This window comes from Ricinus communis, chromosome 8 (assembly GCF_019578655.1).
Source record: "Ricinus communis isolate WT05 ecotype wild-type chromosome 8, ASM1957865v1, whole genome shotgun sequence".
Classification (NCBI taxonomy): domain Eukaryota; kingdom Viridiplantae; phylum Streptophyta; class Magnoliopsida; order Malpighiales; family Euphorbiaceae; genus Ricinus; species Ricinus communis.
The window spans coordinates 9245832-9267515 of NC_063263.1; the positions used below are offsets into that span (position 1 = coordinate 9245832).

A 21684-nucleotide genomic window follows, 5' to 3' on the forward strand; every position below is an offset into this window, starting at 1 on the left:
ATAAACGTTTGAATATGATAGTTACATTTTTTAAAAAAAACTTTGACATCAAGTTCCTTAAGAGAAAGGTAAAATTGAGAAGGAAAATCCAATAATTTCATGCACACAAATGTTTATTTTAATCAATTTCTTATAAATTTGTAGGGAAGATGGACATATATTATAATGATTGAAGAATGAAAAATAACCAAGATTTATATATTAAACAAAGAAGGAAGTATTCCATTAATGAATGAAATTGTACTGCTGGGATAACTTTACAAAAGCATGCCAGATGGCATGTAACTCAAAGCTTGCCTATAACTTGTTCAAAGAAAAATGAGGACAAATGAGGCATGAGGCCAGTAGAGTAGTATAGTATGAAGAGAGATGGGACCTTAATCAAATCTCCATCCTCTCAGACCAAATAAAGAATACAAGAGAGATACATATAATAGCCAGTACACCATCCAGCAAACTGCTGCATCCACAAGTGTCACAAACAAACAATGCATCAAATCCATTTCTAGGCCAACAATCTTGGAAACCCACTACAGAAGTAGTACCATTCATTATGACTCGTGATATCCCCAGTTGCCTGAGATTAGTAGCCACCAGAAGATATTAAAACATTATGCTCCTTCAATCTCTTTTGGAAATGTGCCAAACGATTTTGTAGTTGCAGTATCCCTGCAGCCTTCTGCGAGAGAATGGCATTCAATCTAGTAATGTAATCATCAAGCTGATTTCCCGGTTGGTCTGCTTCAACCAACAGGTTCATCTCCTGCAAACGGGAAAGGAACACCGTCAATGAACATGAATTAACCCATTGGACAGAGATGTTTTTTAAATAGCCAATGTCTTTGGCAAAGCATGAATTCAGCAGGTCCAATATATGAACTCATATCATTTTTCCAAAATAATTTGAATGTTCAATTCCAATCCAATCGGGATTTATTAACTAGAACCAAAAAGGCCCAAGGGCCATGGATAACATGTGCTATGCAAGGAAAGAAAAGATAAAGTGGGCTTCAGACTGAGCTACAACTGCAAGTATAATAATAGTAAGACTTGAGGACAGATTTAGCCACATCACATACCTCTCTAACAATGTTCATAGTATCCTCCACCTGTTTTCTATGAGCATTTACAAGATCCTCTTCTTCCTGAGCATATGCAACAGAATGTTAACATGACAACAGCTTAGGTTTCTTTATATCCATAACAAAATGCTTGTATATCCGTTCCATTACCTGTAGCAAAGCACTCAAATCATCATCTGAATGCGAGTTCTTAAGGTCAGATTTTGATAGATCCTTCCATTTTGTTTGACCATTGGGTCTCCATAGTTTATCCTCTGAAGTAGATAGACTAAATGATTCAACCTTCCCATTCTCCTTCCATATTGGTTTCTCTTGTTCATAGGAGTCTTCAGATGCATCAAAATCATCTCTTTCATCTTGCTCAGCCCATGCATCGGTTATGTCCTCATCAATGTTAGACGAAGTAGGTAAAACTGATGATAAGGGCATAGTAGTTGATTCCTTTAGGTTTAAGGGTGCAGATAATATGTCCTTCTTTGAAGTGTTCCCTTTTGAAAGGCTCTTCACTCTGGAATATAATTTCCAAGGAAATGGTGTAATTCAGGTATCACATACGAGATAAAATCACTGTAAGAGAAATTTGTAGTTCCGATCATTTTCACCTACCTGTCAGCATATCTTAAGGTGTTAAGAGTATGTTCACATGATCCTGAGCTTGGTGAAATGCAGGAAATCATAACAGTTCGGGAATTGCCAACAAAAGAATCCCTTAGAACCTCAGTCAATTTACTGCCTCTGAAAGGAATATGACTCTTGTCATTGTCAAGAGCCCTTATGCATTCCTTCAATGCAAGTAAACTCTTGTTGATCTCTGCACCTTCCATTCTGCACCATTCATAAGAAACAGCAAAATTAGAAAACTAAGCTGACAAAGAAAGCTCCAGCAAAAACAAATCCACACAATGATGCTATAATGGAAAAACAAAAAGAGTTAGAACACAGCATCCGGCTGCAAATGTCAAGGAAGTGGATTATACCTTGTCTGTTTATCATTATCTGTGGTATCTGCACCGCGTTCACTTCCAGCAAGGTCTATAAAGGAGAGCTTGCCAACTAAACGTGGAGGCTTTGATTCATTTCCATCAACAGACCTCTTGATAGCAAGTTGAAGTATGGCATGTGAACGGGATGATTCCTCATTCGCGCCTGTTGTGCCAGTACTTCTAGTAGCATTTCCTTTCTCGATGAGGTCCTTAATTGTCTCCACATCTGATACTTTGTACTCTTGCAAACCAACAATGCAAACTTGCTGCTTACCATCCTCTCTCATGCAAAGTTTTCTGCACAAGCAGAGTCTCAATTTTCTCAGCAAATTCAGAGCACAGGTGCTAACTGTATACCAAATACAAAATACCGTGCCACTTACTTCCGATCACTGAGAAGATCAAATAATTTTCCGCCATATATCTCAAAGAAGCTCACAAATAGCTGAAACCCTTGATTCCTGTACGTATGATGCATCAACCTCAAGATATCCCGTGAAGCCTTGAGGGGTAATGGTTTCATAGTATAGGTTTTTCCACTTCCTGATAAGAATTCAAAAAATGAGTACAGGCTGGTTTACAGTAATAACGTGTTTTTGACCATTTGATGTTTATTACCATACAAGTAGAGAATGTCATGAACTATTTGGTATAATCAAGAATATAAAAGCTTGTCTGGCAATTGACAAGTTCTGTTTCTTGGTATATCATTCGTTCATGGCTACAGATGGTGAATAAATCTAGAGAATAAATGGAAATAACATTTAAAAGAAGATAAGAGTACAAATTTGTCCTTAGTGTCCCATCACATGATTCTAAACTAAATTTCCAAGCATATGAATTTAGGATGATTTCATGATTAATGATAATTAGGAAAGATATATTTTCGAAAATAAAAAAACAGCATCTATCCAGTACTTTAGGAATACAAATTCACCTGTTTGGCCATATGCAAAGCAGGTTGCTTTTGTGCGTTGAAAAATTATGGGAACTATGGGCTCCACCGTCTCACGATATACCTAAAAGAGTTAAGTAATAATCATATGCCAAGAAAATATTAGCTTTTTGAAGAGTTAGTTTTCATGCTCATTTTAGCTACTCAGAAATACTCACCTCATCATTTGAGACTTCCTCATTCAGAACTGCATCGAAGACAAACTCATGCTTCTCAACATATTCTGTTAGGTCAACCTGCAGAACATTGATATATAGAAGTATTAGCAATTGACGTCTAAAAGTATTAGAACCAAAAGTTGGATGGATAATTACTTCAAATGTTAGATATCCAAAAGCAAAGCAGGTATCCTAACATTACAAGTGATTATAGTGAGCTAAGCAAGTCAGAAACTGGAGGTTCTCTCAGAAAGGTCTAAAGAAACAATTATTTCCGTTTATGTCAAAATTTGATAGAAGGCTTCCTGCCATTTTCATTCCATCAAGGATTTCCAAAGGTAACAAATTTGGGAAACTTAAAACCATGGTTGACTCCCTCTCACTATGTTCCAATCTTGAGCCAAAAAGAGGTGAAATCACCAATGAATTTACCTTAAGCTTGGTTTCATGAACTGTTAGGGAATTGGAAAGCGTGTCTATTATATCTTCTTCATTTTTTGCCAGCTCCTTTTTATTTAATGGTCTCTTGCGCACCTGCAATTAGAAGCATGATTAGTTAAGATAATAAATTAGAACTTCAAGACATGTATTACAAGTAGGCCAGACTCTGTCTGGAGCAGAAAAATTTACATGTCACTCTATATACGCGATTCCAAAGGGAATTATACCGGGAGTCCACCGGCTATCAATAATATCAATCTTGTAGTCATTATGACTCTGTCTAATTCAGTAAAAAATGGAACCCTAACAAAATACAAAGTTAAACAAGAGGCAAATTAGGAAAATAAATTACAAGAACTAACCACAACTTTGATTTTAGCAACAGAACTGGCTTTCTCTTTTTCTGCAGCAAAGCTCTTGAGAAGGTTGTTATCAGGTAACGCAGGAGCTCTGCCAGTTTGCTTGTTGTTTGAAATATAAGGTTCAGCATCATCAAAACTTCTTCCACGAACAGGATGAAATAGAGAGGAACTATCATACAGGCTAGGAACTGGCATCTAACCAAAAAGTAACAGCAACAACAAAATGAGCATTAAATATAAAAGACATCATGTGATTCCAATGTAAATTCCCAAATTTCCACAGACATGAATGAACAAAACAAGGAGTGAAACTGCTAACGTCAATGATTTTTGAAAGTCGCAATTTCAAATCCATCTATAATCTATTCCAAAATAGCCACACGTATTCCTATTAAATTCAGTTCATCAAAATATGGATGCAAAATTTAGCTGCCATGCAATGCACACATCAATCTGTAATCATCAAAAACTTGGAGCAGCAAAAAAGGAAAACATAGCTCATGTACTTAGAAATGATAAGAGATCAACCTCAGGTAACAGCTCAGTATCAAAAGAATGTAGATCCAAGAGCCCAGGACTGAACTCATTTGGAGAGTCTTCGCCATTCTTCCTCTGGCTAGATGGTCTCGAACTAACAGGAGGCGTTGTAGGTTCTCCATATAACTCATTTGCTCCATTAAAACTCCTCTGGGCATTTCTATACATTCTCATCCCCTGCCCTCCTCCTCCACCACCATAAAAATTATAGTCCTGTTTCAAGTTTCACAACAGTGTACAACCAAACATTAAAATTATTAACCTCAGATCTATCGAAAAAAATTCCACAATTTTCTTAATAAAAGGTAAGCAAACAAACCGAATAACAGATGTCAAACCAGATTTTAAAGATAAAGAGATCATCTTTTCTTGCATTTTCCAGACAATCCAACAAGGGAACACACTGAAAGTAGTAAGATTTCTTAATGCTCAGATCTATAATATACATTTCATCACAAACCCATTACTAAAGACCAATTTAGAAAAACCCATATGCTCCCTAAAACATTTTTTTAATAAAAAAAGACGACCAAAGAAAACAAGAAACAATAAGATTAGTTAGAGACTTATCACAACCTGAAGAGGAGGGATTGAAGAAGAAGAAGAATTTTGAAGATGTTGAAGTCCAGCAGATTGAAGCCATCTACCATTTGAAGAAGTATCTAAAAAATTATCTGAATATTGTCTTTGATGATGCACTGCTGTTGCTCCTCCTCCAGATCTCTGTCCTTGCCTTCCCATTCCGTTCATACCCACTCTATTATCTAATCAAATTTTTAAAATTTCAAACCAAAGTTCAACTCTTTCTGATATATCTCTCTCTTTTTATCAATCTTTATGTGTTCATATAAAAATGTGTGTGTATTGTATATGATGACAGTGAAGCAGTAAGGTTGAAGCCTTTGCTTGTGTCTCTCTGATCAGCTAAATGCTTCCATCAGAGAGCTTCTCTCAATAATTTTTTTTTTTTGTTTTCAATCTCTATTAGTCCCTTTTTCCCCCTCCCTCTCTCTAAAGATATTATATATCTCTCTCTTTCTAAATTCAAATTACAAGCTCCTCTCTCTCTCTCTCTCTCTCTCTCTCTCTCCCTCTAACCACCAGTCCCAATTAGTAAGTGGGGAAGTATACAAACACTGACTTTGTTTTAACTATTCAATTAGAGTTTCTCTTCTCCTTACACTTTCTGTTCTTTTTTTTTTTTTTTTTACTTTCCATTTTTAAAATAATGTTAAAAATATAGAGAATCTAATCCATACATAAAGCAAAAAGAATTATATTATAAATATGTTATTGATTGATAATGTTTTCATTTTCTCCTACTGCATTGGATTATATCATCAATTATTAAGTGCAAATTTGTTACTACTATGTAATATTAAATTAATTATAAAGTATTGTAGACAATTAAAATTCTCTTTTAATTATCAGGGTCAATTATTTTCAAAATTCTTATAGAGAAAAAGTCATGATTTCAAACTGTATAGATTTTATTTAAGGAAAAATATTCATTTTACTACCATAAGTCTTTTTCTTAAAATGCAATGTCAATGTATGAAAATAATAACTAACAACTACCCTTATTATTACTATACATTTGTGAAATCCTAAGTGGGTAAGACATCATTATATTATATATACGTACTAAAATATAAATATATAGAGACATAATTTATTTGAGTACATAATTATTTTAAAAAAAAATCTTTTTTTTAGAAAGAAAAAAAAACTTCTTTTTTTTATTACTATATTGATCAAATTTTGTCCAAATTATTTTTCATAAAAAAATAGAAAAACTTGGTAATACAAAAAGAGGCTAAAGAGAAAAATAAAAGACAAAAATAAAGGACTATCCTATAAAATAATGAAAATATGGGCTAAAAGGGGAAGGAATAATTGCACTAAAGGTACTTGTAATTTTCAGTTTTAATTTGGTATCTAAATGTTTTGATAAAAAAAAATTGAATTTTAAATTTTCAATACAAATAAGTACTTCTGGCCAATTTGATCGCATCATAAGCTGATTAGGCAAAAGTGAAGTCAATATTTTTCAGTAATAAGCTAGAGGCATTAGATGAGAGTGAAGAAAACAAAATAGTTCAAAAAATGAAAAAGAAAAATTGTTTACTTCCAAACAAGATCACAAACTTATAAAAAGAAAATCCAAACCACTAATACCAATAAATTTTTTTGAACAAAAGCATATAGACTGTAATCTAATTGCGAAAGCTAAAAATTCTATAAATTTTAATTAAATGAATAAGTTAAAGCTACATAGTAATTGTAAAATATTAAGTGGAGTGTTTGCCTTTTAAAGTGAGTTAGATGAATTATTACCATTATAACGAATATAGAAAATAATTGTCCATGTTGTATAGTCTACAGACAGTTGACTCCCCTATAAATAAAAATAAATAAATATAAAATGAAAGAATTTTATAAATCTCTTGATCTTTTTGTTATTTGCAACACATCTCATAAGGTAGTAGTTACAATTGTATTGCTCCATCATGATTCTAACAAAATCATATTTAGTTGGATCAATCAAGCTTTTTCATTTTGGTTCTTCTCCACATTCTTACCGGGTGATCCAGGAATTTGCCTATGATTTTTTCAACTGATATTTCGATATAGAAAAATCTCCTTATTTCTTCACCGCGGATTCTTTTGAATCATTCATTAAATTTCTTATCAATTTGAGCAGTTTTAGGATTGAGATTAAAATTTCAAATTTTTTTACTTTTTCAATCAATTTTATTTAGACTTTGATATTCGCATGAAAGCTTATTTAATAATCGATGGTGATTGCAATGTTTGGGAAAAGAAAACTGAAGAAATTATTTGTTTAGAGTGGGTCGCCCCTTGTATAATAGCGCTGTACTTCTTAGTTATTTTAAACCCTAAAGTATTCATTATAAATATTTAGAGGTTATCTCCTTCTAAGTTCTTATGAGAATCATATCTTTTATTTTATTTTTGATGGATCCTCAAAACGGATTAATATTGGTTCTATTAGATAGATTGTCTAGAGTCATATCAATTTGGGCGTGTCTCGATTCTTATTGTTTTCTCTTTCTTTCAAAAGATTTGTCCGCAATCATTCGAAAAATGATATCAATACTCAATCAACTAATTTTTTTTGCTTTTGTCTAAGTATTAGATCGGTGTCTATAAATTGCCGCTTCCACGCGCCGTTCACTCAAACACTCATGTTTAAAATTATTTTTATTAAATAAATTTAATTAATACATGTCATAGTATATTACATTTTCAATTTGAAATTAGGATCCTAGTATTGATTATAATGGTGGCCAACAGATGAGAATGTTTCAAATTCCAGTCAGAAAAAAAACTAGGTTTTCTCTTTTTGGTTTGTTTAGCTGAAATCATCTCCAATAGTTTTTCTTTTCTTTTATACTATTGATTTGAGATTATTTTTTTACCATTTTCATCACTTGTATTTACAAGCTTTTTTTTGAAAGCACTTTATTTACAAACTTATTCAGCAAAAATATCTTTTATTTTTACATAATCAGCAATTGGACACCTCAAATTGATAAAAAATACTGATTTCATTGAAAATTTAGATATTTAAGACAAAATAGAAAAATTTAAACACTAAAATAAATAAAAACTAAAAAGTATAGACACGGACCACAGTTAATGTAATTATTCAGAAAGGAAATTCTAAAACTATACCACCTTCCATGTTTTTTCCAAGACACAGAGAGGACACAGACATGGCACGTGCGTTTACAGTCTCATTGTTCCGGTGAATGTGGGCGGGTCGCGGTTGTTGTTGTGGGGCCGAAATTTTTTCGTCACCAATAAACATTGCCACCGTCCGTCCCACATGGTGGGGTCCGTTGATTTATTTATGCATCATCTGTGTATAGTAATTTGCGTTTCGTTTCGTTTCGAGTGTTTCGATTTGAATTTCGTAAACTGGAGGGATCAATTTGGAGATTGACACGTGTTACCATCAGAGGTGGGTGGAGTTTCGGTATGGTGAGACCCACGTAAGGTGATCGTACGGCTGCATTTGAAAATGAGTACTGGATGAAACAAAGATCTTGAGAGTGAGCAGGGCACATGTGGGTCCTACCTGGAGCCTGATCCGCGCACTTATTGCACGCATTTTTGTTTTTTCTTTTGTTTTTTAATTTTGGAGATGGGCCAAAAGATACACATCAATTTGAACAAAAATTGTTATATATATATTATGATTAAATAATATATATTCAATTTCTTTATTGAATAATATAAATAAGTATTTTTTATTTTTCATGATAAAATACTATTACTTTTTTTATATGGATAGCTATTACATTAATAATTTATAGTAATATTAAAAGTTTAAATCCTTATATCTTTTAAATTTATTTTTTTCAATTATAAGTGAATTTAAATAGCTATAGATTTTTTAAAAAATTTCAATAAATTATTTTATAGTTTAATATATTTTTATTTTAAAGCCTGTAGTTTATTTTTTATTATTTTAATATTTTTAGAATATATGACTATTAACAAATAATGATTAAATTATATAATAATTATAAATTTTAAAATAAAAATATATTAAATTATAAAGTAATTTAATAAAAAAAATCTAATTTTTATTGCCTTAGACTTCATTGGGTAATTGAAATATATATTCAATGAATTACATGATACCAATTCCTAATTTAAATTTAACAACTTCCTTTTATTTTCCTCATTTATTATAACCTGTGTCTGTTTTTCTTTTTCCTTATTGGATTGCTTTCCATTTGCTCTTTGTAGGCCACATGTAAATTCCAGTTGGCATCAATATAGATGTGACATAATGGCTTCAAAGTGAAGTCCAATTCTATTTTTGTTGGATATGCTTTTTGGAACATAAACCAAACAAATCAAGACAATCAAATTAGAGAACACCTCACGTCAGCAAAAATATTTATACCATAGTTTTACCAATGTAAGTTTTTCTATTTTTTTGAGTTATTATGGAATGTGATTAAAATGAAAAGAGAAATCTATACAAGTTTATAAATAACTATACATGAATCCTATAGAAAGAGTAATAAAAAAGAAAAAAGATTGTTCACAATAAGCATCTATCGCATGATGGTCTTGCATTAAAATTGAAAAAGTGTTTATGGATCTTAATTTTTTATTTTATTTTTGAATTTTTAGATTATTTTTAGAAAAACAGACAAATTGATATTTTTAAAAAATTAAATTTGCCAAAAATAATTTATAAATAATTAAAAATTAAAGATATTTAATCGAAAATTTTGAAACCCGCTCTATCAATGGTCAATAATCATCCTATAAATGTTATATCTTGAACCCGTCTGTATATAATATTATGAACCCAAAACAGAAAAGTATATGGAGATGTGTAAAATACGTAATTCTAGTTATTCTTATTTTTTTCTTCGATTTTTATTTTCTTGTCAGTTTTTATCCACTTTAATTATTAATCTTAATACTTTTCTCTTTATTTTTTTATTATATTATAACTAAACAAGTTATTACTTTTTATTTTAATTTATATTTTATTACAATATTAAAATTATTTTTTATTAATATACTAGTATTTTATAAGAAAAAATATAATATATTAAAATTAAAACTTAAAAGTACTTGAAACTTTATTAATGATTTAATTTTCTGAAAAATATAAAATCTAACCACACTTTAATATATATTTATATTTTATATTATTATTACATCTTATTCTTTTAAAGTTTAAATTTTAATTATTTTTATCATTACATAATAATACATTAATTTCTTAAAATTTATAATAATAAAGAGACAATAAAATTAATAATTTTATATTCATAATTATAAGTTATAGAATACAATCATAGATTATAAAAATAAATTTATAAGTAAAAATTATAAATATTAATCATAAAACTACAGATTTGTAGGTTAAAAGCAATGGATTTATAAATTATAAACTATAGATTCGTTATGTATATTTGAGTTTCATATATTATAATTTAAAAATACATAAAAAAAAGTACAAGTTCATAGATTAAAAATAAAAGATTTATGAATTGTGGATTATAAATTTAATATATATGTACACTTGATATTTATAAATTATTATTTAAAAATTTATATATTAAATGACAAACTTACAATCAATAAATGATAAACTTATACCGTATATCTAATGAAACTATAAATAATGCTTAATGATCTTATTACCTATTATTATATTTTAATATTAATTTCTTGATAAAGCTATATTATTGTGGACAGCAATTTCAGAGTGCTAACAAACATATTGCTAACGAACCTACAATTTATGTTTTAATGAACTTATAATTTATTATACATGATAGTCGTATAAAAAATAAATATTGATATTTTATAAAAATATAAAATTATTTTTAAAAAATATTAAAATATTTATTGAAAAATCTTATACAAAATAAGATTTTAATTTTTTTGTTTTTTCTTCAAATATTCATGATATTAAAATTATAATTGAACAAATATAAAAACTAAAATTTCACATGACATTTTTTTTTGTTACGGTACAGATGTATGGTCCAGAACGTAATTTGCAATAATCCCCCAAATAAACGTAATAAGCATTTGTGTTGTGTTATTATAAGCCCAAGATTCTGCAACCCATGCCATTTCCAAAACCACCAGCTTGGTTCCTATCCTACTTATATGACTCTCCCTTCCATTTCTGCTAAAGAAAAAAAGAGAAGAGAATCAATAATAATAATGTCCCTTTGACAGAAAAGACAAACTTTAGAGTGCACCTAACGTATAAATACAAATTTCAAATGATTTACTATAAAAAGTTACCAACAAATTAATTCTAACTTATACTTTAGATTAGTGACTCTCATTGTTTTTAACCATATGATAATTTTTTAAACTGTTAAAATGAGTTAGCTTACCCCAAAAAATAATAGTAGGCATGGCCAATTGTCTATATGAGAGCTATTTTACTATTCATATTTTAATTAAAAATCTCAATATTATTTCATTAATTTTCCTTTTAAAAGCAATCATACACGATTGCAAAATATATTTAAAATTAATAATGATACTATTCAATACGTTTTAAATTAATTTTTTATATATATTATATATCAAAAAATTAATATAAGAATTAAATAAACAAGAGGAGGAGTAAAATTTAGACAAAAGAAAGGATCGGATAAAAGGATTGTTAGAGCAAAAACACCGAAACTTACAAATTTTTGGTTTCCAAAACAACTTTACACATTTAAAAAAAAAAAAAACCAACTTTATTATATCCATAAATGAAATCATAATCTAACAGGGGAAAGTTTTATTATTTAAAATTAATTTATTATATCTAAGTACCACAGTATTAAATTATACTTATGGAAAACACACTAATTTAATAAATTAATTAGTTGAATTTGAGTAAATGTAATATTTTATATAAAGTGAATGAATATATTAATGTAACCTTCCTATATCATCTACTAAATTTCTTAATATAATTATATGAATGGATCACCGTCTTATTGTGTCTCTGTGCAATGTTTTAAATCCACACTAGTCCTCATTTATTAACTTTAGTAGAGAATGGAAGTTTAATTTAAGAGAAGCGTTTATTTTCTATTAAATTTATGATATTTTCATTTTTTTATTATTTTTATTATATTAAAACATTTAAAAGGTTTTTAAATTATCTAAATTACGATTTTAATTGATTTTTTTTATTGTTTAGATTGTTAAAATAATTAAAAGTCAATAGAAAACAAATAAAAAATAATTATATCATAAATTAAAAATAACTAAAAAATAATATCTTTAAAAGAGAAAACTTTTCAAAAAATAATATTATTTAATTGATTTTGATATTTCTTAAAAAAATTCTCTAATTTTAACTGTGAATATATAAAAGTAACATTGCCCCCTTACTTTTCTTTTAGGAAAAGAAAAAAAGAAAAAGAAAAAAACCATAAATTTTGAAAAGAATGGCAGAATGAAGCTTCTACATTTCGCATCACCCACCGACTAGACCTACCTGGGACAAGCATCAAAACTTCTGGAACAAACAAGTCCTTCCTATCTATGCACATTCCCTTACCAATTACAGCAATATATATATATATATATATATAAATATATATATAGAGAGAGAGAGCGCAAACCGGAGCCCAGCAATTCACAACTTTGATTTGTATTTTTGAATACTCCATTTACTGTTTCCTTTATTTTTTTCTCTCTCACAAATGGAAGAAGGAGGAGCTGTGACTGTATACAATAACAGTGCCATTACAGACGCTAAGAAAAACCCATATTCTATCAAGGTTGGTTTAGCTCAGATGCTGCGCGGAGGTGCAATTCTTGAAGTCATCAATCCACAACAAGCAAAGCTAGCTGAAGAAGCTGGCGCATGTTCTGTCATGGTAACAGAGCTGCCAATTCGTCAGGGCATTCAACGAATGCCTGACCCATCTCTCATCAAAGAGATTAAACGCGCAGTTTCCATCCCTGTCATTACTAGAGCTCGCGTGGGCCACTTTGTTGAGGCCCAGATACTGGAAGCTATTAATGTTGATTATATAGATGAAAGTGAACTGCTTGCTCTAGCAGATGAGGATAATTTCATTAACAAGCATAACTTTCGAACGCCATTCATTTGTGGATGTAGAGATCTCGGTGAAGCCTTGAGGAGAGTGAGGGAAGGGGCGGCGATGATTAGGACTCAAGGAGAGTTAAGAGGCTATGGAAATGTTGGTGAAACAGTGAGGAATGTGAGAAATGTGATGAAAGAGATTAGGATTCTAAATAACATGGATGAAGATGAGATGTTTGCTTTTGCTAAAAAGATAAATGCACCTTATGATCTTGTTGCACAGACTAAGCAAATGGGAAGGTTGCCCGTTGTGCAGTTTGCTGCTGGAGGTATTGCGACTCCTGCAGATGCAGCATTAATGATGCAATTGGGTTGCGATGGGATTTTTGTCGGCAATGAGGTCTTTCACTGTGCCGATCCGTATAAGCGAATGAGGGCTATAGTGCAGGCTGTTAGGCATTATAATGATCCTCATGTGCTGGTCGAGAGTAGCTGTGGGTTGGAGGATGCTATGGCAGACCTTAATCTCCCTCAGGACAGGATCGAACAATTTTGCCGTAGAACTGACTAGGGAGGGGGAACCCCAAATACAGTTGAGGACTGCAGAGAGTTGGTCTTTCTTCATATCATTGCGTTCATTGTTCTACTTACATATAATGTATGTATGTTGTATGCTTCATCTCATTGTCTCAACTTACAGAATAAATCTTGAAAATTAACCTCGAGTCCTGTGTTTGAAAATTGAAAATTAGAAATGAGTGAACGTTATCCATAAATGATCCTAGTAAGGTGTTCATATGGTATTGCGCAAGGGGCAGCCTAATTGCGAGATCATTTTACTGTTTCTCTGGTTTCTTGTAATGTAGTTTCTGGAGCTGATTCTTAACTGGATTGCCATTAGATTTTGTTTCCTCATTTTGAATGTTGATGTCCTTAAACAGACTAAAGTAGACTCAAATTGCTCATGAATATGAATGCATTTGATATGATTTTTCCTCTGTTTTCTGGTTGTGTTCAAAATGGGTTCTATTCTTTTCCAGTAATTCCATGAGAATTCAAAAAAATAGAAACATCATCAGCTTCTACTTGTCATCCTGTCAATGATATTCCCTAATAAGTGAATACTATAGCATTCTAATGGCATCTCACTTTAGAACACATGAATTCCTGAATATTATGTCTCTAGAGAACCACTATGTTGTGTTTTGTACAATCATAAGAAATCGCTATATAAGATTCTTATTTTGGAAAGTAAAATAAGTTTCCTAGATTTTATCCAACGTCAGGTTTATCCCATGGTTTCTGAAACTCGACTAAATGATACCTCCCTCTTTCTCCTGCCTTTATTCCTTCCGTAAATTTGTAAGGCAGAAAATATCTCTTTCACATTTTGATTGGTGATACAGTGGATCCACTTAGAACCTCAACTGAAGCTTTTGAAGTCAAGAAGTAACACCCATTTGCTTCCTAACTCCATTCTTTGCCCATGGTTTACATATTCTTGATCTCAGTAGATTAAGAACCGCAAAGGTGTGCACCCCATACTCATTCTCTTTTCCTCTTCAATTGCCTTTGTTTTGCTTCATTGTGCTTCGAAGTCATATGTGATATATAACTGATGCCGTACTAACAGTTTTTGACAGTTATGTACATAAACCATCTCTTTATCTAGTTGGGCTTTGCTGAAAAGCTCCAAGGAGGAGTCATTGTCAAGGTCACGAATGTAGAACAGGCAAAAATAGCAGAGGAAGCTGGAGCTTCTTGTATTGTTATTCACCATGGTAAGTTTCACAAGCCTGATCCATCTCTTGTTTGGAAATTCAAGCTGATAGTTCCTGTGATGGCAAGGGTTTGTATATGTCATTTAGTTGAAGCCCAGATACTGGAAGCAATTGTAGTAAATTATATTGATGACTGATGAGTGAACTTTTTTGGTCATTTTGACAATAAAAACTACATTTATAAGCATAATACTATTTTCTTGTGGATGCAGGAACTTCTAGAGGCACTAACCATGAAAATGGAAGGTGTCCGTGGATTCAAGGACAAGCATTCAGGTGGCAGTACTTAGTTATGGGAGGACTTAGGTGGATGAGCTGACATGGTTGAGACGATTAAAAATGTTAGGTCAATGTGAAAATGGCAAGAACCTCAACTATTACCTATTCGGACGACGAGCTCTGATTTTAAATAGAAGTTGGAGGCATCTTATGAGCTTGCAGCACAAAGGAAGTGAATGGGTAAGCTTCTAGTCATGCTATTGGGATGTGATAGTGTTAGATCTGAAGTTTCTGCATCAGAATTTTATACATCAAGTACGATATGCAGTTCACATCCATGTAAGCGAATTTCCAAATTGTTTGGGCTGTTAAACACTATAATAATCCTTCTGTCTTGGCAAAATGTAGCTATAGTGGGAGGAAACCATGGTGGTGGAGGATAGCTGCTGAAGTTTGGTTCTAATGCACTCCTCTGGTATTTTTACTTTGTATTTCAGTTCATTTCTTGGCTTGTAAAACGATTTTAAATATATCCTGGTAAGTATAAATTTCTGTTACCTTCTAATTGCTTGCTGTTACCATCTATTGGTTCATGTCTTTTTATAATTATATTCATGATTTATGTACAACTAATTTGCATATAAGTAAAGGCAGTAGCCTGATGTGCAGATCGTGCACCGAGTTTTTGTCTACTCAAACACAGTAGTAAAATAGGAACGCGTCTTTCGTTATATTCTTGTCAAACATGTTTATGGACTATAATAAAAATTGGAAACTTCATATCAAATTCCTCATGGGAGCCTGACTTTATCAGGTTGTGAAGGGATCTTTGCCCTCTACTTCAGAGAGGAGGACGCCAAGTTGCCAATTCATTTTGCTTCTGTACCTAAATTTTAAGCAAGCAGTGATGGAAAAGGAATGCTTGCAGTATGCAATTCCATGACTTATGTTTCAGAGTATAATAAATAAAGATAGACATCCTAACTAGGAAAGATTTATATCTCCTAGATTGTATTCTCTGTTTGAATGCTTCCATTGTTAAACAAACACCTCAATGCGATCTCATACGCAGAAAATACTGCTCCATTCACGACAAAAGCTCTTGCAACAGCAGTTCCCAAACCACGCCAGAGCACCCTGTAACCTTCCTCGGTAATGCTTCTTTGGAAACAATCCAGAATGCCATTATACTTTTGTGGGGAAGATGGTGTTTGAGCTTGTAGTCTGGTTTTTAAAACATCCAATGGATAACAGCAGACCCAACTTGCCACTCCTGCTAGTCCTCCTGCAACCAGCATTGTTCTTATGCGTTCTTGACCGCTCTTTCTGCAGCCAGGGTGAAGCTGCTCTCTCATGTACTCGTATGTCCAGAAGTAGAAGCCGTGAGAGGGCGCATCTCTAAGGACAGTGATACTGAAGCCTCGATAAATTCCTCTCAGACCTTCTGTTCTGAGTATGGTTTTGGCAACACTCATTGGACCTTTATGACAATCTAATTGATGTGGTTTTGATTGACTTTTGTCTTGCAACTGAAGGCGAATCTTTATTAGTTCGACGGGAGTAAGCATCAAGCTCTGTAGAGCTCCTGTACCAACTCCTCCAAGAGCAACACCTTTGTAGGAAGGAGGGTCATTAATTGAAACAGACGAGTCAAACGCTCTCGAGAGGATAGCATAGATCTGGAAAACCATGGCATTCTGCAAGCAAACACCTAATCGCCTCAGGTCATATCCGATATCAGGACTACTCTGCATGTTCATAAATCATTGAAGTGGCAAATGCACTCCAATTTTTGATACAGGCTCTTGCTAAAAAATTGCAAGTAAACAGTTCCCAAACGCTTAATTCAGACATTATTAAGTTAGCAGGTTCATAAGGGAGGAAAAAGAGGCTAAGCAAGCAGCATCCTTTTTTTCAAAAGCGAAAAGAAATAAAAGAGAAAATTTGCTTGAGTTTTTACATTTTAGAGTCGGGGAAAATACAACAAATAAAAGACAAGTGAGCATCTACGATCGAAAGGTATATAAAAAAAATGTTAGAGATATAGAACTATTCTTGAAATCTCATCAACTAGCTTCAGCATTCAGGTAGATATTTTTCTCAATAATGGTACTAGGGCATCAATTATCGAAAGGTAAAACTATTTTTTAAATCTGATCTACAAAAGACTTTTGGATAAAACGGCTGTTGACACATATACCACTACCAAAACCCACTAATCCAGCGAGGAACTCCAAGATTGAGCAACTACTTTATTGTATAGGAAATCAGAAGTTCGAACCCCCTATTTCACTTCCTCACCATCAAAAGAGAACCAGAGAAAAAAGAAAAAGAAAAACAGTAGGTAAAAACAGATAGCAACACCTCTTGGTAGGGAACAGGAGATGAGGCTTTATTATTTAAGTGAAAAAGGTTTTCTTTAAAATGGTGGAAAGCAAAAGGCAGTAAGGATATCCAAATGGTGGGGGAGAGTGGCCATGACTACATATCAAGATATGCTATAATATTTAATCAACATCTCATGGTAAGCTATCTGTAATACTAGAGATAAATAGGCTATCATTACAAGACAAATTTCTAGATAGAGATATCTCTCAAGAATTTAAACCTAGTTACTGTCAATCTTTTAAAAAGAGTTAATTCACGACTAAAAAGCAAACCCAAGAACAGTGACTAGTACAATATTCTAGTCCCTACAAATTCAATCCTCCAGAGATTCATTATTATTATACTGACACACTCAACATCAACTTGATAACTAGATTAAAGAAAACGAGCATAATCATGATAGGATTTTAGTCCTCCGCGGGACAACTTTAATTTCAGTGCAAGAAAATATCAAAAGCAGAAAAAGGAACTGCAAATAATTAAAATCAAGAAATTTATAAAAATTTGTAGTTGCAATTACCTGAAAGGTGACTGATGCCAAAGGTGCACCCATGCCTCTGTAGAGCGCACCAGGCCCATCAGTAGAGATAACGCGGCGGAGGATGCTCAAGGCAGAGCCAGAATTCGAGTTCTGCTGTTGCCTGATGCGTAGAGTGTCAAGAGGATAACCAGAAATTATACCTGCAATGCCACCGAAACCACCGGCAACAAATTCTCTGCCCCAACTACTAGCAAGAAACTCTGGCCAAAAATCCATTATGGCCTCACTCTCATTCTCTGAAACGACACCAAATCTTTAATCTTTTCTAGATACCAACACAAACCGAGTTTCTTGTTCCTCGTTATTATAAATACCCAAAAGGCTACGACAATCAAATCGATTTATACAAGCATCTCCTTTTCCTATACGTATTAGAAATCTTCTTTTCTCCCAAGTTCAGCAATAGATACAATACTAAGACGATATAATATATATATTAATAGATTTTCCTTATTCACAGCCAACTTTTTCCAAAATTCACATGTACACACAAGCCTAATTAATATGCAATATATCATATACTTCCTTCAACAAAAAGCAAAGAAACAACAAAAACCCCTTATCATGGATTCTTTTATAGGCTCTCTATCTCTAAATCTGCAAAGGAAAAAAAGGAGAAAGAAGTAATTTCTTGAAAAGCAATAAAATTTAGAGATGTTGTGGTATTGCCACTCTTCACTCGATCTTTCTCCTTTATTTACTCAATTTCGAAGAAGAAGAAGAAAGAAAGAAGAAGAAAGAAAGAAGAAGAAGAATGATGAACGAAGAGAAACCCAATAGCAAGAATCTGAAAGGAACAGGGAGACACGTTTCTTGATTGATTATTACATAGTTTCTTCAGGACCTAAACAAAAGCCACCGGTTGCTATTTTGTTGGCAGTGAAACTGGAAGAGGAAACAGACAACGTCCACTTTCATGTACTCAATAGGACCAGGACACGTGGACCCCAATTATATATGACGCGATCAGATTACTGAGTGCTCTGTGCCTAGTGTTAAGCGCCCCCTTTTCTATTTTTCCAATTGAAAGGTTTATCGGTGGTCTGGCGAGTGATGGCTGAGGGTAATAAGGAGGACCATGGCCGGTATTCATGCAAGAAATAATGTTTTGTCTGTATCGAAGAAGAAGCATGTGCTTTAAATGTTTATGAAATCTCAATTACGTTCGGTACTCAAATTTGAAGGATTATCTTTGATCATCATAACTAATGACTGATGACTCATTAAATGATATTCATATTTTACGACCCTTTTACAGAGTGAATAAATTATTGTTGCATGGGTAAGAGAAGAAGATTTTTATCTCTTTATACTGTGTTAAAAGGTGTTGAATCCTAGAAGTAGTTTTCTTTGCTATCAATTTTAATTATATTAAATTAAAAGATCATTTTAATATATAATGTAAAAAGAGAAAGTAATTGAGATATCACTGCATGAAAGAAAACCACTGTTAAAAGGGAAAATTAATTCTTTTCAAAAAGAAAAATAGTAACCAATATGACTCCTCTTAAATGAATTTAAAGAGAGGAAATATAAAAAGATGAGCGAGAAAATATTACTGTTTATAATAAAATTACTATATAGCCTGTGCTCTCAGGGGTAGAATAGTAAATGTGTATTTTTCTTGCTTTCCGCATTGGAAAGCATAAATTAAATCTATTTTTCTTTCTTAACAAAACTTTCCACCATCGTGTTGAGTTTTATTGGATTTTAATCTATGTGCACGTAACTAGATTAATTGATTGTGGAAAAAAGAAAAGAAAAAAGAAAAAGTTATATAGAAATTTGGTTATTGCTGTGGAGAAAGAAGAGAAAAGAAAAGGAGTTTGGTAGTAAAGATACAGCTTTGTTTTTGATAGGCAAGGGTGACATCAGCTATTATTATAAGGAAAATTCAGTTCCCATTGCCAATGAATGCCTGGGGAAAGTAGGTCGTTTTGTCCTTCTACAGCTACACTTGCGTATGCCTTTGAAAACGTGCCATGTTACATTACATGTTGGAGTTGAGTAATCTTGTGGGCAACTAATATCCATTTTATGTACGCACGCAAATTTTCTCTTCTTTTCTTTTCTTTTTTGTGTAGGATATATCATTGCTGCATAAAGATTACAGATGAAGAAGCTCATTCGACCACCCAATTGCTACTTCTGGGAACAAAAAGAAAAAAAAACAAAACACTTGCTAAGACAGATTATATCCTTTATTACTATTACGACTGCTAAGCCGTGGGTGGGAAATGGAGGAAATGCCAGCTTCGCATCTCCCTCCCAAATCACGTTGGACCAGCCTTTCTCTTCGGCCAAACCAAGGGCTTCCGAAAGAGCACCACTTCTTGCACAATTTTGGATGAGGGGCAGTTTTGCACGCCTGCGCTCTCCCATGGTGGTCTCCACATACCAATCCAAAAGCACCTCTCTTGTCATTTTTGTGTAAAGCCCCATCTAAGTTACATTTGAAACAGCCTGGTCGAGGAGGACACCGTTGCTGTTGGGATCCCAATGTAACCGATTCACCTGCTGCCCTCTGCTGACTAACCCACAGTTTACATATGGCAAAATCACGGCGATAGGTCACTGTCCGATCCACAATTTGCTCAGGAGTCCAACGCTACTGCTCGAAGATTGCCTTCCAAATGGCCCAAAGGACTGCAACTAGATAAGAAATCAAGTCATCATGATCAGTTCTAAACTTGAAGCTGTCCATAAGTTTTTGCCAACAATATCAAGGACTGGGTCTTCTTGAAGAGCTTCCATGTTGAAATTCAGCCTAAATAGCGACCAAACTTGTTTCACCACGTAGCAATGGAAGAAGCATGGGTCAAAGTCTCAAGCACACCACAAGCAAAACAGGATCCTTGCACATGAGAAATTCGCTCTGTCACCGCTTCTCCTGCAGCAAGTTAAGACTCCACAAGTTTGTTCCAAAGAGGCTGGTCGGTCAGCCTTCTAAAGTCCCTGGAAGATGCCCTTTGCTCATGCAGCCATTGTTGAGCCACAAAATACCCCGATTTGACATTTAAATTCCCCGAGTTTCGTGTAGTACCGAACAAGCCACAATAACTTGTGTGAATTAGATAATATCAGAAGTCACGATGCAATATGCATAAACTTGTTAGAGCTGTCAAGGTATTCAAGACACTCCATTTCATGTAACAAAGTTCTCTTTCTCTTAGTACACAAAAAACAGAGCCTTTCCCCCACTAAATTCAATTGTTGACCCATACCAGAACTCCTTTAGTGGCGCTATTGTAATTTCTGTTATGTAATCCAACATATACATTTTACGAGGGGGATTATTTTGTAGTGCACACACATTCTGTACTAATTATTCTCCTTTTAGTGATTCTCCTTCGTATAACTTAATATGGTGTAAAAACAATTTTTCAATCTCAGCAAATCGAGTTGCAAGGCGTAATGGAAAAGAGCTAGAGCAACAAACAGGAGATGAAATTTAGACTGCATATGGAATAATAACAGGTTTCTCAGTGACATGGTAAAGACTCGTACAAGTCAAACCATCACAATGCCTTCATTCTACCTCCTTAGTTGCAATTCCCTCTAAGGTGGTATTTTACCAACCAGACGGGCCATAGAACATCATTGATGATACCGATACTTTCGAATGGAATGGAAAAATAGAACAAAAGCACTTAATGGGAGGG

At 33.0% G+C, this 21684-nt stretch overlaps 3 protein-coding genes across 4 annotated transcripts; 1 reads left to right on the forward strand and 2 right to left on the reverse strand.

Annotated features, from left to right (window-relative positions):
• Positions 1–201: 201 nt before the first annotated feature.
• On the reverse strand, positions 202–5761 carry LOC8274509 (kinesin-like protein KIN-13B). Its single transcript, XM_002516011.4, has 12 exons — positions 5095–5761; positions 4510–4731; positions 3982–4176; positions 3611–3712; positions 3179–3256; positions 3003–3084; positions 2449–2608; positions 2060–2362; positions 1689–1907; positions 1233–1590; positions 1080–1145; positions 202–763 (listed from the first exon to the last, which is right to left on the reverse strand). The coding sequence occupies exons 1-12, from the start codon at positions 5266–5268 to the stop codon at positions 584–586; spliced, it is 2139 nt and encodes a 712-aa protein (XP_002516057.1). The 5' UTR covers positions 5269–5761; the 3' UTR covers positions 202–583.
• A 6603-nt stretch (positions 5762–12364) lies between these two features.
• Positions 12365–15658, forward strand: LOC8274511 (pyridoxal 5'-phosphate synthase-like subunit PDX1.2). Its single transcript, XM_048378207.1, has 4 exons — positions 12365–13751; positions 14500–14623; positions 14727–14874; positions 15087–15658. The coding sequence occupies exon 1, from the start codon at positions 12747–12749 to the stop codon at positions 13662–13664; it is 918 nt and encodes a 305-aa protein (XP_048234164.1). The 5' UTR covers positions 12365–12746; the 3' UTR covers positions 13665–13751; positions 14500–14623; positions 14727–14874; positions 15087–15658.
• Positions 15659–15998: 340 nt separating this feature from the next.
• Positions 15999–19145, reverse strand: LOC8274512 (mitochondrial arginine transporter BAC2). 2 transcript variants are annotated; one of them, XM_025156784.2, is made up of 2 exons: positions 18002–19145; positions 15999–16841 (listed from the first exon to the last, which is right to left on the reverse strand). In XM_025156784.2, exons 1-2 carry the CDS (start codon positions 18236–18238, stop codon positions 16098–16100), a joined length of 981 nt encoding a protein of 326 aa, XP_025012552.2. In that variant the 5' UTR covers positions 18239–19145; the 3' UTR covers positions 15999–16097. The 2 variants fall into 2 exon arrangements, with proteins under 2 accessions (XP_025012552.2, XP_002516060.1); XM_002516014.4 differs by having other exon boundaries at positions 15999–16790; positions 18002–19131.
• Between the last annotated feature and the right edge of the window lie 2539 nt (positions 19146–21684).